At 40.9% G+C, this 19,581-nt stretch overlaps 1 protein-coding gene across 1 annotated transcript; it reads left to right on the top strand.

Annotated features, from left to right (window-relative positions):
• The first annotated feature begins 72 nt into the window (after nucleotides 1-72).
• Nucleotides 73-11,872, top strand: wdr54 (WD repeat domain 54). The gene is made up of 10 exons (XM_063018020.1): nucleotides 73-109; nucleotides 2,155-2,428; nucleotides 4,469-4,531; nucleotides 5,575-5,641; nucleotides 5,715-5,771; nucleotides 8,225-8,352; nucleotides 9,144-9,244; nucleotides 10,340-10,502; nucleotides 10,595-10,669; nucleotides 10,992-11,872. The coding sequence occupies exons 2-10, from the start codon at nucleotides 2,195-2,197 to the stop codon at nucleotides 11,121-11,123; spliced, it is 1,020 nt and encodes a 339-aa protein (XP_062874090.1). The 5' UTR covers nucleotides 73-109; nucleotides 2,155-2,194; the 3' UTR covers nucleotides 11,124-11,872.
• The last annotated feature ends 7,709 nt before the right edge of the window (nucleotides 11,873-19,581 follow it).

Here is a 19,581-nt window from a genome sequence, read left to right as displayed (position 1 = left end):
ACGGCAGTTTTTTGGATATGAAGTACACTACTTAGGGTGTAGAAAATAGGGATAACAGAGCCGTTTGTTATTAGACCACCGTCACTATGGCTGCAGGAGACGCGTTATGGTAAGCGTTCACGCTAAGACGTTAATCATCAGGTTTTGGTGTCTTGTACGACTTACTGGTGTGTTTAAACATTAGCGAACTGAACGAATTATTTATGTTCAACTAACTACAAATGAAGTAATAGTAATGTAATATATTGAAGGTAATAGCAGCTAGCGTGTTTGCTATAGCTTTCTTTCTGTTGACCGGAAAATTGCTAGCTAACATAAGAAGCTACCACAAGCTGATTATACTAATAGAGCACATCTAAACTATCGTATTTGTAGTGTTTCTCAGATATAGCTTCGAGTATAGGTGTTTGTGTTTAGTGTCTCTTTAATACGTGCATCATAATGTTAAAAACGTGAATCAGTTCACTCGAATCACATACATCGACCGGGCATAACATTATGACCACTGACAGGTGAAGTAAATAACACTGATTATCTCCATCATGGCACCTGTTAGTGGGTGGGATATATCAGGCAGCAAGTGAACATTTTATCCTCACAGTTGATGTGTTAGAAGCAAGAAAAATGGCAAAGCGTAAGTATTCGAGTGACTTTGACAAGGGCCAAATTGTGATGGCTAGACGACTGGGTCAGAGCATCTTCAAAACTGCAGCTCTTGTGAGGTGTTCTCGGTCTGCAGTGGTCAGTATCTATTAAAAGTGGTCCAAGGAAGGAACAGTGGTAAACCGCCGACAGGGTCATGGGCGGCCAAGGCTCATTGATGCACGTGGGGAGCGAAGGCTGGCCAGTGTGGTCCGATCCAACAGACGAGCTACTGTAGCTCCAATTGCTGAAGAAGTTAATGCTGGTTCTGATAGAAAGCTGTCAGAATACACAGTGCATTGCAGTTTGTTGCAAATAGGGCTGCATAGCTGCAGACCAGTCAAGGTGCTCATGCTGACGCCTGTCCACCGCTAAAAGTACTAACAATGGGCACGTGAGCATTGTAACTGGACCACAGAGCAATGGAAGAAAGTGGCCTGGTCTGATTAATCAGATTTTCTTTTATATCACATGGATGCGTGTGCGTCGCATACCTGGGCAACACATGACACTAGGTAGGATGCATTGAAGGCAAGCCGGCAGAGGCAGTGTGATTCTTTGGGCAATGTTCTGCTGGGAAACCTTGGTTCCTGCCATCTATGTGGATGTTACTTTGACACGTACCACCTACCTAAGCATTGCTGCAGACCAAGTACACCCTTTCATGGAAACGGAATTCCCTGATGGTGGTGGCCTCTTTCAGCAGGATAATGCACCTTGCTGCAAAGCAGAAATGGTTCAGGAATGGTTTGAGGAGCACAGCAATGAGTGTAAGGTGTTGACTTGGCCTCCAAATTCCCCAGATCTCAATCCAATCGAGCATCTGTGGGATGTGCTGGACAAACAAGTCCGATCCATGGAGGCCCCACCTTGCAACTTACTGGAGTTAAAGGATCTGCTGCTGACATCTTGGTGCCAGGTACCACAGCACACCTTCAGGGGTCTAGTGGAGTCCATGCCTCGACGGGTCAGGGCTGTTTTGGCAGCAATGGGGGGACGTAATGTTATGCCTGATTGGTATATATAATAGTATATTGACAAAAGTATATAAAAGTGAATACACCTCTTACTATTTAAGTTCTGGTATATGCAAACTCAATGCTAATGGCTTAATGGCCCATTGCAGTGTTTCCAACTTGTTCCAGCAGGACTGTACCTCCCAAAATGAGGTTCATAAAAACTGTGTGACTACTTTGGTGTACAGAGCCCTAATCTCGCTATTGCAAAGGTGTTTGTTGAGCCAGGCTTTGTCAATAAACTTTAATAGTTGACCTTACAAAATGCTCTATTGCTTGAGTGCAAATTCCCACAGACATTCCAAAAAGGTGGTTATGAGGCTTTTCATATTAATACCAGTGGTTTTGAAATATGATTTAGTCTGTGTTTTAGAAACATTGGGAAAATTGTTGACAATTACTGCTTCAATATGTCTATCCTTGATTATCTTTGTTTTAATAGTGTTATTATCCTTGATTAATTGCATGAACTTCATTCTCATTCTTTTGTCCACAGAAATAATTGTGCAGGACTAGTTTTATTTGCTGGATGTGAAATGGCCAAAATGTACCATCGGGAGAAAAGCATTCAGCTAAAGAGCAGCGCCTCGGCACTCTACAACAACCTGAGTGTGCTGCGCTTGGCACCTCGGTCTCTTACCCACTTCACTGTGGTACATGGCAATGTGGTAAACCTGGTGAGCGCATCCTGGGATGGCCTTAACTACTCGCACCGACAGCTCCAGTCCAAAGAGGGCAATGTAGCCACCAGCTCGTCGCTTATTATGCAGGTGAGGCTCACCTTTAATAAAACTGTGTTCAGCATGCACTGCATCAACAGCAACCCATATAGCAGATATTAAATGTATGGCTAAAAGTATATGAACACCTGAGCATTAGCCTGTTGGACATGCTGGATTCAGCGTGGCTGAAATGGCTCAACTTAACAGTTAGGACAGGTGTTCACATGGTTTAGGCCTTATATTTATATATTAAAGATTCCCCACAGCGACTTGATTCTAAACTGCAGTTTTTAGGTCAGGTGTGTTAGGGACTGAAGCAAAACTAAATGTTTACAAGGTCTCACAGACAGTTACAGTGTATCACAAAAGTGAGTACACCCCTCACATTTCTGCAGATATTTAAGTATATCTTTTCATGGGACAACACTGACAAAATGACACTTTGACACAATGAAAAGTAGTCTGTGTGCAGCTTATATAACAGTGTAAATTTATTCTTCCCTCAAAATAACTCAATATACAGCCATTAATGTCTAAACCACCGGCAACAAAAGTGAGTACACCCCTAAGAGACTACACCCCTAAATGTCCAAATTGAGCACTGCTTGTCATTTTCCCTTCAAAATGTCATGTGATTTGTTAGTGTTACTAGGTCTCAGGTGTGCATAGGGAGCAGGTGTGTTTAATTTAGTAGTACAGCTCTCACACTCTCTCATACTGGTCACTGAAAGTTCCAACATGGCACCTCATGGCAAAGAACTCTCTGAGGATCTTAAAAGACGAATTGTTGCGCTACATGAAGATGGCCAAGGCTACAAGAAGATTGCCAACACCCTGAAACTGAGCTGCAGCACAGTGGCCAAGATCATCCAGCGTTTTAAAAGAGCAGGGTCCACTCAGAACAGACCTCGCGTTGGTCGTCCAAAGAAGCTGAGTGCACGTGCTCAGCGTCACATCCAACTGCTGTCTTTGAAAGATAGGCGCAGGAGTGCTGTCAGCATTGCTGCAGAGATTGAAAAGGTGGGGGGTCAGCCTGTCAGTGCTCAGACCATACGCCGCACACTACATCAAATTGGTTTGCATGGCTGTCACCCCAGAAGGAAGCCTCTTCTGAAGTCTCTACACAAGAAAGCCCGCAAACAGTTTGCTGAAGACATGTCAACAAAGGACATGGATTTCTGGAACCATGTCCTATGGTCTGATGAGACCAAGATTAATTTGTTTGGTTCAGATGGTCTCAAACATGTGTGGCGGCAATCAGGTGAGGAGTACAAAGATAAGTGTGTCATGCCTACAGTCAAGCATGGTGGTGGGAATGCCATGGTCTGGGGCTGCATGAGTGCAGCAGGTGTTGGGGAGTTACATTTCATTGGGGGACACATGAACTCCAATATGTACTGTGAAATACTGAAGCAGAGCATGATCCCCTCCCTCCGGAAACTGGATCGCAGGGCAGTGTTCCAGCATGATAATGACCCCAAACACACCTCTAAGACGACCACTGCTTTATTGAAGAGGCTGAGGGTAAAGGTGATGGACTGGCCAAGCATGTCTCCAGACCTAAACCCAATAGAACATCTTTGGGGCATCCTCAAGCGGAAGGTGAAGGAGCGCAAAGTCTCGAATATCCGCCAGCTCCGTGATGTCATCATGGAGGAGTGGAAAAGCATTCCAGTGGCAACCTGTGAAGCTCTGGTAAACTCCATGCCCAGGAGAGTTAAGGTAGTTCTGGGAAATAATGGTGGCCACACAAAATATTGACACTTCAGGAACTTTCACTAAGGGGTGTACTCACTTTTGTTGCCGGTGGTTTAGACATTAATGGCTGTATATTGAGTTATTTTGAGGGAAGAATAAATTTACACTGTTATATAAGCTGCACACAGACTACTTTTCATTGTGTCAAAGTGTCATTTTGTCAGTGTTGTCCCATGAAAAGATATACTTAAATATCTGCAGAAATGTGAGGGGTGTACTCACTTTTGTGATACACTGTATATTTAAAGCACATTCAGCAGCATTTCCTATAAGCACACTTACTTTAAATATGAGTTTAATAATTCCAGATTTTTGTTCTTTGTGGTACAGGCAGCATGGTGTGTTCTACCATCCAGAGATCTTCTTGTTGTTGCTTCTCAAAAAGGAATTCAGGTTGGTAATGGTTGATGAAAAGACATTTGCACATAGCCTGAAGTCCTCTATATATTTGCATTTTCCACCCAATTTTTCTCCCAATCTAGTCGTATCCAATTACCCGATTGCATTACACTTCCTCTCTACTGTTGGTGACCTCCACTCCTGACTGAGGAGAGCCGTGACTAACACACGTCCCCTCTGACACGTGTGCAGTAGCCAATCTTTTCACCTGCATGAGGCGAGTTCATATGTGGATTAGCTTTGCGTATGGAGGAGACACACCTTAATCACAAATTATTATTTTTTATTCCCCCCCCCCCCTTTTTTCCACCTTTAGCGCATCCAATTGTTCAATTTGCATCATGCTTCCTCTCTGTCTATGCCAAACCCTGCCCTGACCGAGGAGATCGAAGCTAACCCATATCCCCTCCGAAACATGAGGTCGAGGTCGTAATCGCATTCTGACGGAGAGAGACCCACATCCGGTTCTTTGTCCCACCCCCCCAACTGAGCAACCGGCCAATCGTTGCCCATACAGCCACTCGGCTTCGAACTGGTGAAGCAGAGCTGGATTCGATACCACGTTCTCAGAATCCAGCCCTGGTTGCAGTGTGTCTTTTTACCGCTGCGCCACCTGAGCGGCATCACAAATTATTTCCTGTATCTGTGCAGGCCCCATCAACCAGCCAGCAGAGATTGTAATTGCATCAGTTATGAGGAATCCCCTCCGGCACCCTCCCTTAAACAACAAACCTATCGTTGTTCATGTAGGCGCTCAGCCTGCCAGTAGCAGAGCTGAGATTTGAACCGATGTGTTCGTGATGTCAGCTCTAGCTAGCATGTTTGCTAGCATGTGTGCTAGCATGTTTTACCGCTGTGCCACCTGAGCGCCCTAAAATAAATACAATTAAAACGTAATTGTTGTATGCATTGCCTACTCTAAGCATTGTTTTTTTTAGATTTGATAAAGATGCTTATTATTTCTAATATATGTTGACTGTACATAACAATAAGCACAGCACTGATTTTTTTTGTAAATCAGTGTATTTCCTTAATAGATGTATGAGTCTGATGGATCCATTATGGTATACTGGCATGCACTGGACACCCCAGAGACCCCCACAGGTAAGATCATATCCTGTGTTTATAACAGACTGTGGTATTTGTGTGGGCACTAACAGAGTTTCTTTTATAATAGCTAAAGCCGTTTTTGCACGTGGGATTGCTGCTGTGAGAGACAAATACATCTGTGTAGGTAAGTAATCCAAACATAGACCTATATTTAGAAGTACAGTTGTAAGTTATTTTGGAATTACATGGAGAATGCGGTTATACACATTGTCTTAAAGTATTCACATACAAACAATTGTACTTTTTATGTCATTATGAAACATAATAATTGTTGTTCATAGTCCATACTAAAAAAGGTGTATGATTCTTTGGGCAAAAAACTGTCTCAAAGTCAGGCGTTCCAATTAGGCCTAGTGCACACTACATGACTTTTGTATCACGTTGTGTTTGTCATTTTGGGATCATGTGCACATAATCAGTCGCCATCGAGTGAGGAGTCTTACACTACACATAATTTATCTGTTGCACTGTTTTTTAAAAGTACTTATTATATATTACTGCTAAAAGTAGTGCAAACAATGGATAAAATATGTGCTTGAGGAATTGAAAAAGCAGAAAAGATGTGCAAAAGTGTGACAGTGTAATGGCATTAATAATCAAAATCAAAAGCAAGAATTCTGAGGATTTTTGAGGATTTAATGCTGCATATAATATTTAGATATAATATCCAAAACCCACTTTTTCACACTGCACATAGGGCAAAAAAAAAGCTGCTGTATCCGCCAGCAAACTACACGACTCTGTCACAAACTGCTCTCTGGTTACTTTACGGTGTACTTGGTTCTTAAAATAATCACCCCACAAGTGGTTGGTCAAAATTAGCACATTCTTTGGTACATTCTATTATATTTAGGACACAGCACATTACAAATGTAAATATTAGGGATGCATCAATACCATTTTTTCCCAACCGAGTACGAGTACAAGTATGTATTTTAGTACTCGCCGATACCGATACCTATTTAGAATGATGCAATCTGGAGCATTATGGAATAGTGTAGTTTTTAGTGTAAAATAGTGCAGTGGAACAGTTGCTTGGGTTGCCATCACTAATTGTAAAAAAAAAAAAAAAACACTGCACAGACATCATTGAGAAAGCTTCTGACAAGCTAACGTTAACGTTCATCATTAATAAACGCACGTGATTAACGTTCATCATTAATAAACGCACGTGATTAACGTTCATCATTAATAAACGTTTGCACGTGATTAACGTTCATCATTAATAAACGCACGTGATTAACGTTCATCATTAATAAACGCACGTGATTAACGTTCATCATTAATAAACGCACGTAATTAACCTTGTGCACATCATACATGCGATGCGATTCTGCTGATTGAAATATTTACTTTAAAAGGATAATACAGTCCGATCCCATCTGAGCCGATTCTATCAGCACATCCATTCGTGGGTTCACCTTGGTAAATCGTAAACGACTCTGAGTCGGCTCCCGCACTGTGGTAATAACTAGTATAATTAAGCCTGAGCTTTATCAGGTAAGCGAGTCACACAACATGTTCTGTAGTAGTTGGTGTTTATTTACAACCGCATCATTCATTATAACAGTAAACACGGAGAATTGACTGAGAAAAGAAGCTTATGCTGCGCTTACAATGAGTCGACTCCTGTATCGACACTGTGAACAGAGTATTGAACACAAACACGTCCTATAACACTTGTAATATAACAAACGCTTTTGTAACCGGTTATCTTCACTGTTAGCTCTATTTTGAAGGTTTTTTTTTTTTCAAACGGAACTAAATAACATTAAACGTGCGTGTGAGCGTGGTCAGTGAGAATAATTCAATCTGTCTCCCGTGGGTGAAAAATGAATTGCTTTAATTTTAGAAGTAAAAAAATCTCGTAATGTCGCGCCCCCCCCCCCCCCCCCCGGTCAGGCACTCGCGCCCCACAGGTTGAAAATCCCTGCGTTAACGCAGCAACGTGCACTAGGTACACGGTATCGGATGTTTAGTATCGGAGCCTCGTTTGCGAGTACGAGTACGAGTTAATGAGCGCGGTATCGGGCTAATACCCGATACTAGTATCCGTACTCATGCATCTCTAATAAATATTATGGCTTGTTGACTAAATAATTCCGTTACATTAAATAAAACGGTAAATAATGGATCATTGGGTAGTGTGAACTAAACGTTAATGAAATGAGATTGAAAATGAATATGGCTGTTGTCTATTAAGAAATTCTAGAATATTCTACAATTTCCTCTGACCATTGCGGCTACTGGAAAACATTATTTGTGCTAAAAGATGTTCTACCAGTTCTTATATATATATATATAGATATAGGTTTGGCCTGGACTGTAAGTGAAATACAGATGTGTTAAATAAAGACATGAAATTACTCTTGTTGGTGCATTGCTAAAATACCGGTCTAGTAGTGTGATTTGAATGTAGTTCAGACCAGATATGAGTGTGTGCAGGCATGCCGGTAATTTCAAATAATTAATGAAACTGCTTTTATTTTGTTACCTGTATATGTTCATATTGCTTGATTTCAGATCCATAATTAATGGATATAATGAACAGCTTACCCTTTGTTGTGTCACTGTTAGGGATCTCCTCTGGAGCATTGCTGGTGTTTGATGTTCCCAGTAAAGGAAGCAACATCACACTGTCTGAAGTGTTAGAGGAACACACAGAAGCTATCACAGACATGGCATCAGAGTGCTCTGGCAGTACGGTAACGTCCACCCCATGAATGGCATTATGACTTTTCTGGCTTATTAAAGGCTTATTTTTACATTTGTTGTGTCGGGTAACATGACCACCTCTCACCATTTGCAAATATAATTCCAGTCATATTTCCTGTAATGTGCTAGATTTTTTAGATTTTTTATATCATGTATTTGTCATAAGTTTAAATAATAACACCAAGTTTGGTAGGGTGTTTGAGAACGTATTTCAGTTTGGGCTTTAATGTGAGTGGTGTTCTCCAAACACAGAGACAGTGTTGCTTATAGCTGTCCACAAACCTGTGGTTCCCAAACTTTTTCTGCAGTGCCTCCCTTTTGTAGATGTGAATATTTTCGAGCCCCCCTCTCCGGCACACATGTACAGTACACATCATTTTGCTTCCATAGCTCACTAGAATGTATTTTAAACACTGAAATCCATACAAAACTGCAACTTCTTATTGATTTAAACAAAATACAGTTTTATATACATATATAATAATACAAGTTTATATGGATAAATAAATCCAAATGCAAATAATAGATTTGGTTGCTTTAAATTGGTAAATTAGGTATGAATAAGAGTGCCATGGATTGGTGACCTGTCATAAGTTCATAGTCATAACATTGTGTGCAAATAAAAAAGGCTGAGTGTTTGTTTCTCTGGCTTTTGAATGTATCATTTATTTGTTTTTCTTTATCTAACTTTTCATAAACCCAGACAGTTTTGGTGCTTGATGGCTAAAAAGCTGTACGTTACTCTATATTTTACTGTTTCTCTTTTTTTTTTCTTCATAAGGAGTGCATAGCTGATTTGGTGAGTGCTGATGACTCAGGTCTTCTCTGTGTTTGGAAGTCTGGAGGGGACTTCCAGCTCCTCAACAAGATCACAGGATTTGAGTAAGTTCTTTTAATTGGAATTTTGAGACTAATTATGTTAACATAGGACAACAAAAGCTGTACTTGCTTAAATTTTTCAATCACACAAATTTTGTACATTTTGTACAGAGTATTAATTAGTGTGTGTGTGGTTTTTTAACATTACCATTTCTTGACCTATACAATCAAAGCTTAAGTTTAAAAGAATACCAGGAGTTAATATTTCATTTAATAGCCTCTTTTAACACATGCACCTTTATTTAGGTTTGAATTATCGATTAACAGGGTGCAGACACCCTAGATTTACTAGATCACAACCAGTTGCTTGATCACAATCAAGTACAGTTGCTTGTCTAATGTAAATAATGAATTGTGTACTAATAGCTGCTTCATGTGTAAAGAAATGCCAAAACACAAGCAGATTTGAGAAATACTGTGGCAAAAATGAGTAATATCATAATTAAGGACGAAGCATCAAAACGAGCTGTACTGGCTACTGTACTTCTAATCACACTTCTTGAAGTGATTATTCTTCCAGTCTTGTAGCAGCAGCACAATGCATATAAACATGCGTACACAAATTAAAGGCTTGGGTAATGCCTTAGCGCAACAAATTGACAACGCACCATTGAAATGTGGTAAAACAGGACATTTACAGTATGAGGCAGTGAAATGTCAGTCATTCATTATCATTATTTCATTATTTTAACACACACTTTACAGATGTAAAAACATACAGCCGCAGTGTACGTACTTTTGTACATTTTGAAATGTTTTCAAATCAGACCAGGTATAGAGTATCAGTTATTTTACAAAATAGATTTGCAAAATGTATTATGTTTTAGAAGTATAGGAGCATGTAATCCATCAGCTTGTAATTCAGCAGTGTATGAAATCCAAAGAGAAACTACAACATGACAGTTCAAACAGCTATAATTAAGCACAATACTTGAATACAGTAAGATTTGGAAGCTGGGGTCAGAGCACAGGGTCAGCCATTCTACAGCGCCCCTCGAACAGAAAGGTTTAAGGGCCTTTCTCAAGGGAGCAACAGTGGCTGCTTGGCAGGGCCTCAATCAAGTTTAACCACTGTTAGCCATCTGCTCTTCTCTCCAGCATCAGCTGCTCATCAGTGAAGCTGTGGAAAGGGACGGTTATAGCAGCCTACGGTACAGGACAAATCCGTCTTTATGAGGGGGTCACTGGGATACTGCATGCTGAAGTTAATGCCCATGCTCGCTGGATCTACTCTCTTGATATTGCTCCTTTCACAGGGCTGGTAAGAACACATAGCTTACTGACTCCATTCTGTTTAACACTGAACTGTGAATGGTAACAGTGACAGGATTCTTTATCATCCATCAAATCCAGCTGCTGTCAGCCGCTGAGGACTCATTTGTTCGTGTGTGGCATTTAAGCCTGCCCCCAGAAAACAACAGCGTGGAGGTAGGAGCTGGCACAGACTGGCATGTTCTTAAAATTATAATGACAAGTCATTTTTGAAATGTTTGACAGTTTAGTAAAACATCATGATGAAGTTACTCAAAATCATTAACTGTATTAAAGTTAACTGAATGTTATCATGCATAAAATATGAATATTTTATGAAACAAAACATCACATGTGACACTTGGGTGCAGCAGTCTATTACACTAACCACACATGTTTTTTCTTGATTTTTTTCTTTCTTTATTTAAAAATTGCTACACAACTCCAATTATTTGAATACCTTTAAAGCACTTCTTCCTCTCTGCTGTATCCTTTCCAGATCGAGCACCTGTACAATGAATGTGTGACCGACACGCAAATCTGCGGTGCCAAGTTCTGTGATGGTGACGGCTATGCTTTTGCTGTTACGGGCTACGACCTGAGTGAGATCATCCGCTACACTCAGTCTTAAACAACATGCTCTGAGCCAGGGATAGCTCAGTGGTTAAGGTACTGGACTAGTAAACAGAAGGTTCCCGGTTCAAGCCCCGCCACCACCAAGTTGCCACTGTTGGGTCCCTGAGCAAGACCCTTAACCCTCAATTGCTCATTGTGTAAGTCGCTTTGGATAAAAGCGTCTGCTAAATGCTGAAAGTGTAAAATGTAAATGCTCTTCTTCTCAAGCTTCCAGGAGCCCAGGCCTGGACTGTGTTAGAGTGCTGGTAGAGCTTATATGTTCGTCTGTGATTGTGTGCATTACAGCTACAGGAAGGCTGTCGACTAACCTGTCACCAGTACGTAGTGTTCTGTGTTCTGTAGTGGAAGCTGAACATCGGGTCTAAACAGGTCTGGGAATTTTGTCGTTATGATTATCTCAGCTGCTTGTTGGTCTGTGGATGGCAGTGTTCACACTTGGGAAAATTACAATTACACTAGACCTCTATTGCTGGATCCAGGGTTTAAATCCACATTGGTGCTATTGCCGTCTACTTACAGACATAAGTCGCTACGCCGAGGCCCTGCAATGGATTATCCTGCCCTAAAAATGTGCAAATTAAATGAAATGTTACTTCTGAAAACATGAAAACAATGCATAATTAAATTAGTCTTTATACAGGGTGTCCCCATGCCACAAAGTTTTTCTACTTCTGGGATGAAACAGTCTTATCATAATATTATCTTAATAATGTCTTCAAAAGATTTACTTTCTTAGCATACAGTCGTGTGAAAAAGTTAGGACACCCCATTAGAACCTGTGTCTTTGTGAACACATTTAAACATATAAACATTTCAGCTTCATTTGAACAGTACTGAGAGATGGAGCTTATGTCATTAAACAAATACAACTGAAAAAATTACTTTTAAACTCAAGTTGTAAAATGTAATAAACAAAAATAGAAATTGATTGTGAGGAAAAAGTTAGGACACCCTATGCCCTAATAGCTGGTATTTCCCCCTTTGGCTGAAATAACTTCAATTAGACGTTTTCTTTCTTCCGACTGGGAAAAAGTTTTCCCCCACTCCTCCATGCAGGATTTCTTCAGCTGTGTGAGGTTTGAGGGGTTTCTTACATGCACAGCCTGTTTCAAATCACCCCACAGCATCTCAATAGGATTAAGATCTGGGCTTTGACTTGGCCATTCCAGAACTCTCTGGAATCTACTGGAATGTTTTGGGTCGTTGTCAGGCTACATGGTCCACTTCCGCTTCAGCTTCAGTTTTTGGACAGATTTTTCTTTTAGCACCCTCTGATACAGTGAAAAATTCATTGTGGATTCTATAATGGAGAGCTTGCCAAACCCTGCTGCTGCAAAGCAGCCCCAAACCATGACATTTCCACCTCCATGCTTCACAGTTGATATGAGGTTCTTGTGCTCAAATGCTGTGTTTGGTTGATGCCACACCTCCCATAAATCAAACTCTTTCTGATGGTAGATGCATGTACCTTGACATCAACTGTGGCAAGAGTTAGCTGTAGCTGACAGCCGTGATGACATTGTAGGATTATTGGAGACTTCTTTATGCATCTTGCGGTCTGCTCTTGGGCTGAACTTGCTAGGACGGCCTGACCTGACCATGTTGCCAGTTGTTTTAATTGTTCTCCAATTGTAAATTATTTTCCGGACAGTGGAACGGCTGATTTCTAATTGTTTTGAGATCGTTTTAAATCTCTTCCCAGACTCATATGCATTTACAACCTTCTTTATGAAGGCCTCAGAGAGCTCTTTATATCTCACCATGGTGATAACACTGACTTCAACAATCAAGAGCAAACCAAACTAATGTCTGAGGATTAAATAAAACTCCAATGTCCTCTAACGATGCTCTAATCATTCTAATCAGCTGATGTGGTGCACCGGATTCTAATTTTAGACATTTTAAGTAGTAATAAATGTGGGGGTGTCCTAACTTTTTCCTCACAATACATTTCCATTTCTGTTTGTTACATTTTTTTGTTAAGTTATATAAGCTCAATGTCTCAGTACTGTTCATGTGTTTAAATATGTTCAAAAAGACAAAGGTTCTGATGGAGTGTCCTAAATTTTTCACATGACTGTATGTGGACAAACTGTTGGCCTTGATGAGTGTAGCTTGGGCTCAAACCTATTTTGCAACATGATAGATAAAAATTCATAAACAAGAACAATTCAGAAGATGTAGTGTTGTATTGACATCTTTATTAGTATTATTTACTTCAATTGCATATATGAAAAGATGTTTGCTCCACCTGATACTGCCAGACTCTAGGATGTACAAAACGTCTGACGAAACTTTAAATCAGTGTTTGAAAATATTAAACTACATATTTATTTCTATAAATGATTATTTTAAAGAAAATAAAATATGTCAACGCTAAACTATCTTTCATGTCATCATTTTATGTTAATTTTTCTTATTATGTTTTAGGTAGGGAAGAAGTAACTAACAAAGAAATTTGTCACTGCTTTGTTGTGTTTAAACACTTTCACCAGCAGATGGCGACATTATCTACAACTGCGTTTCCTGAGTGCCATCAATGCATTATTAAATCAGCTTAGTATCAAACGTTTCTTATTTACACTGATCAGCCATAACATTAAAACCACCTCCTTGTTTCTCCACTCACTGTCCATTTTATAAGTGGTTACCATATAGAAGCACTTTGTAGTTCTACAATTACTGACTGTAGTCCATCTGTTTCTCTGCATGCTTTCTTTTTTTGTTAGTTTTTTATTTTTTTAGCTTTCACCCTGTTCTTCAATGGTCAGGACCCCCACAGGACCACTACAGAGCAGGTATTATTTAGGTGGTGGATCATTCTCAGCACTGCAGTGACAATGACATGGTGGTGGTGTGTTAGTGTGTGTTGTGCTGGTATGAGTGGATCAGACACAGCAGCGCTCCTGGAGTTTTTAAATACCGTGTCCACTCACTGTCCACTCTATTAGACACTCCTACCTAGTTGGTCCACCTTGTAGATGTAAAGTCAGAGACGATCGCTCATCTAATGCTGCTGATGAGTTTGTTCATCTTATAGACCTTCATCAGTGGCCACAGGATGCTGCCCATAGGGTGCTGTTGGCTGGATATTTTTGGTTGGTGGACTATTGTCAGTCCAGCGGTGACAGTGAGGTGTTTAAAACTCCTTCAGCGCTGCTGTGTCTTATCCACTCATACCAGCACAATACACACTAACACACCACCACCATGTCAGTGTCACTGCAGTGCTGAGAATGATCCACCACCTAAATAATACTTACTCTGTGGTGGTACTGGGAGAGTCCTGACCATTGAAGAACAGAATGAAAGGGGGCTAACAAAGCATGCAGAGAAACAGATGGACTAGAACCTTGTTTCAAAGTACTACATTGTGAAGTGTCAGCCCTTACAGCAATAACTGACCAGAGACGACTAGATTTAAATTGGCCCATTCTGATCTGTTCTGATTTATTTGTTCACTGGGTGCAATGTGGGTCTACTTTCTAAACAGGGTGCGAATACAAAAGGGGGTCACACACACACACACACACACGCAAAGTATGGACAGTTTTTCATTTGTTTGGAAGGTGTATGGAAACACACGCAGTCATGTGGAGTTAGGATTTAACATCATGTTTAACACTGTGGTGGCATTCATGACAGGACAGGTAGTTACAGGTCCAGCCTGGCCTAGAGAACATGCATAGTCCACGCAGAAAGACCCCGGACAGCTCCACCTGGCAGTCGAACCCAGGACCTTCTTGCTGTGAGGTGACGGTGCTACCCACCAAGCCACCATGCTGCCTTGGGGAGATCATGGAAAAGTACTAGGACAGTGACATGAGGTAATGATGGGATGATCGTGCCCCTTAATGCACAAATTAGAACGTTGCTGCATGAAGTCCTTGTTTTGTTTATTTTTAAAGCTACATGGAACTTGGAACTTTATGGAACTAGTTTATTGCAGTTTATTTATTTGCTGACATTGACATTTTGGGTACAAAATGAAACAAAATAATAAGTGTTAGAACTTTACCACATTTTAGGTTTTAGTTTATACCTGATATTTTAAATCTAGCAAATAAACAGTAATTGTGCATTAACATGTGACGTTTGTCTTCTGTATCTGATGTGCTAACTTCATTTCTTTTAGATAATTAACAAAACCTCATATTTGACCAGACGCTTCTAATCTTGCATTCTAAACAAGTGTAGGAGGATTTATTGTCACTTTATCTACACCGATCAGCCATAACATTAAAATCAGCTTTACTTACCATATTAAAGCACTTTGTAGTTCTACAATTACTGACTGTAGTCCATCTGTTTCTCTGCATGCTTTGTTAGCCCCCTTTCATGCTGTTCTTCAATGGTCAGGACTCTCCCAGAACCACCACAGAGCAGGTATTATTTAGGTGGTGGATTATTCTCAGCACTGCAGTGACACTGACATGGTGGGTGTGTGTTAGTGTGTGTTGTGCTGGTATGAGTGGATCAGACACAGCAATGCTGATAGAGTTTTTAGACACCTCACTGTCACTGCTGGACTGAGAATAGTCCACCAACCTAAAAAATATCCAGCCAACAGCGCCCCGTGGTCAGCGTCTTGTGACCACTGATGAAGGTCTAGAAGATGACCAACTCAAACAGCAGCAATAGATGAGCGATCGTCTCTGACTTTACATCTTCAAGGTGGACCAACTAGGTAGGAGTGTCTAATAGAGTGGACAGTGAGTGGACACGGTATTTAAAAACTCCAGGAGCGCTGCTGTGTCTGATCCACTCATACCAGCACAACACACACTAACACACCACCACCATGTCAGTGTCACTGCAGTGCTGAGAATGATCCATCACCTAAATAATACCTGCTCTGTGGTGGTCCTGTAGGGGTCCTGACCATTGAAGAACAGGGTGAAAGGGGCTAACAAAGCATGCAGAGAAACAGATGGACTACAGTCAGTAATTGTAGAACTACAAAGTGCTTCTATATGGTAAGTGGAGCCGTGAGTGTAGAAACTAGGAGATGATTTTAATGTTTTGGCTGATCAGTGTACTTCTCTAGCTAAAACTGCTAAAATTATGTGGTATACTGTTTTGTATATGTCAGTAATGGATTATATGACACTTTGCTGGTGGTTTCTTTGGCTTTTCTGATCTGGCCTTAAATAACCCATTCGATTCTGCTTTGTATGTTAAACACGTTTATTTTTGTTGTCATTCTGACATGCTGCATGAGTTTTGTTTCACCACAAATATACGTGTCCTCAGGCTGAGCTCCTGCAGCTGCTTTACTGTCTAGTTGAGCAACAATGTGATTGGATATGCTAGTGCTGAAAACAGTCTGCGCCTTATGTAAGACTTTTTAAACTTTGTCCAGGGCAATCTGACACGTGTGAGTGTGAGGTTGAACATCAGGGACACGGAACAGCTTATCTGTAGAGGGGGCAGGCTGGAGGTACTGCTGACATTAAAGTTAGTCGGGTAGAGAGAAAACAAGTGAGAAGTACTGCTGCTGCTGTCATATAGAAAATGATAATACACTGTATTAGCTGTGAGAGAATGACCACTGGCTGCATTATGGACAGTGTAGTCAATAATTCAATGCCAGTTGTAGCTCAGGGATACAGCTGAGAACAACTTGAAACTGCAGCCCCATAAAAAATCACTCAACACTGTGTGCTAGTGACAGTTGAGCTTGGGAAAACATAGCAAGAAGAGTCCTAAGGACCTGGTTTCAATCCTTGCTTCTGGACACTGTGTTAGAGGACTGTGGGTTTCCCTTGGGGTACTTCGGCTTTCTCCCACTTTTCAAAAACAAATGAACTCGATGACCATGCAAAATAACCCCAATTCTTGAAAATCCCTAAAAAAAACATGTACAGTGTATCACAAAAGTGAGTACACCCCTCACATTTCTGCAAATATTTCATTATATCTTTTCATGGGACAACACTATAGACATGAAACTTAGATATAAGTTAGAGTAGTCAGTGTACAACTTGTATAGCAGTGTAGATTTACTGTCTTCTGAAAATAACTCAACACACAGCCATTAATGTCTAAATAGCTGGCAACATAAGTGAGTACACCCCAAAGTGAACATGTCCAAATTGTGCCCAAATGTGTCGTTGTCCCTCCCTGGTGTCATGTGTCAAGTTCCCAGGTGTAAATGGGGAGCAGGGCTGTTAAATTTGGTGTTTTGGGTACAATTCTCTCATACTGGCCACTGGATATTCAACATGGCACCTCATGGCAAAGAACTCTCTGAGGATGTGAGAAATAGAATTGTTGCTCTCCACAAAGATGGCCTGGGCTATAAGAAGATTGCTAACACCCTGAAACTGAGCTACAGCATGGTGGCCAAGGTCATACAGCGGTTTTCCAGGACAGGTTCCACTCGGAACAGGCTTCGCCAGGGTCGACCAAAGAAGTCGAGTCCACGTGTTCGGCGTCATATCCAGAGGTTGGCTTTAAAAAATAGACACATGAGTGCTGCCAGCATTGCTGCAGAGGTTGAAGACGTGGGAGGTCAGCCTGTCAGTGCTCAGACCATACGCCGCACACTGCATCAACTCGGTCTGCATGGTCGTCATCCCAGAAGGAAGCTGACGCACAAGAAAGCCCGCAAACAGTTTGCTGAAGACAAGCAGTCCAAGAACATGGATTACTGGAATGCCCTGTGGTCTGACGAGACCAAGATAAACTTGTTTGGCTCAGATGGTGTCCAGCATGTGTGGCGGCGCCCTGGTGAGAAGTACCAAGACAACTGTATCTTGCCTACAGTCAAGCATGGTGGTGGTAGCATCATGGTCTTGGGCTGCATGAGTGTTGCTGGCACTGGGGAGCTGCAGTTCATTGAGGGAAACATGAATTCCAACATGTACTGTGACATTCTGAAACATAGCATGATCCCCTCCCTTCGAAAACTGGGCCTCATGGCAGTTTTCCAACAGGATAACGACCCCAAACACAACCTCCAAGATGACAATTGCCTTGCTGAGGAAGCTGAAGGTAAAGGTGATGGACTAAACCCAATTGAGCACCTGTGGCACATCCTCAAGTGGAAGGTGGAGGAGTTCAAGGTGTCTAACATCCACCAGCTCCGTGATGTCGTCATGGAGGAGTGGAAGAGGATTCCAGTAGCAACCTGTGCAGCTCTGGTGAATTCCATGCCCAGGAGGGTTAAGGCAGTGCTGGATAATAATGGTGGTCACACAAAATATTGATACTTTGGGCACAATTTGGACATGTTCACTGTGGGGTGTACTCACTTATGTTGCCAGCCATTTAGACATTAATGGCTGTGTGTTGAGTTATTTTCAGAAGACAGTAAATCTACACTGCTATACAAGTTGTACACTGACTACTCTAAGTTATATCCAAGTTTCATGCCTATAGTGTTGTCCCATGAAAAGATATAATGAAATATTTGCAGAAATGTGAGGGGTGTACTCACTTTTGTGATACACTGTATGTGACATGAGTTAAGCCAGTATTAGTCTGGTAACCCAGTGGGAACTTAAATACCATCCTTTGATATTTTGTGTTACCTCTTCTGTTGTAGAGTTGCATGGTCCGGCATCCGTCCAATTGACGTAGAGTCTCAAGGTATCTCTGTATGCTTATGCGTGTCTGTACCTCTAAAAATTTACCATTAGGTGGACTGGTTGTTCTAAATTGCTTTTTATAAAAAGTGAGTAAAAATGTAAATATATGTTTTTTTTTCTCTGACAGATTGGCACCTTCTTTAATGATCATTCCAGCCTTTGCACCAGTGTTTTGACCCTGGCCAGGATAAAGAGGTTAGTGAAAAGTAGTGATCAATTTTCAAATGTAAGGCAACGTGGTGGTACGGCTTGCAGAGAGAGTAATTTGTTGGCACCATGTCTAGGGTGTACTCCTGCCTTACAGGATAAGGAGATTTGTGAAAAATGAATGAATAAATCTTTGGGTGTAGTAGGATTGTACAACAGTGTTACTGTTTGTTTTGCCCATCATTTCTTATGAGAAAAGTGGGTCATTATGCTGATTTGTGTGTGTTTATGTTCTCTAAATCTTTTCACAATATTATGTACAGTAGATGGTGAAAGACTAAATCATTTGCAGTTTTGTATTGAGAAATGTTTATATTGAACTGATTGGCAATTCTCTTTTGAGGTTTGTCACAAGTGGTACATCATTTGACTCTGTTCCTAAATTTTTTAGAGTGTGTTGCAGGAATCAATTTTTTATGTGTTTATATTCACAAGGTGCAATGAAGTTGAAAAAAATGTCAGTTAAAAAGATTCAATAGCAAAACGTCTCAATGTCCCATCTTTTTTTCGGAAATGGGGTTTGTGTGTGCGTGTGCGCACAGAGACAGATGTCTAAGAGCTGAAGTGACTGTGTACTTGTGAATGGGAGGGGCAGCTGTAACCCCATTCATAAAAGCCAACGGACACTAATTTTATTAATACAAATAATACTAG

The sequence above is a fragment of the Trichomycterus rosablanca genome, chromosome 21, assembly GCF_030014385.1.
Source record: "Trichomycterus rosablanca isolate fTriRos1 chromosome 21, fTriRos1.hap1, whole genome shotgun sequence".
Classification (NCBI taxonomy): domain Eukaryota; kingdom Metazoa; phylum Chordata; class Actinopteri; order Siluriformes; family Trichomycteridae; genus Trichomycterus; species Trichomycterus rosablanca.
Note: the sequence above shows the minus strand (reverse complement) of the source record. Positions and strands in the feature narration are given on the sequence as shown.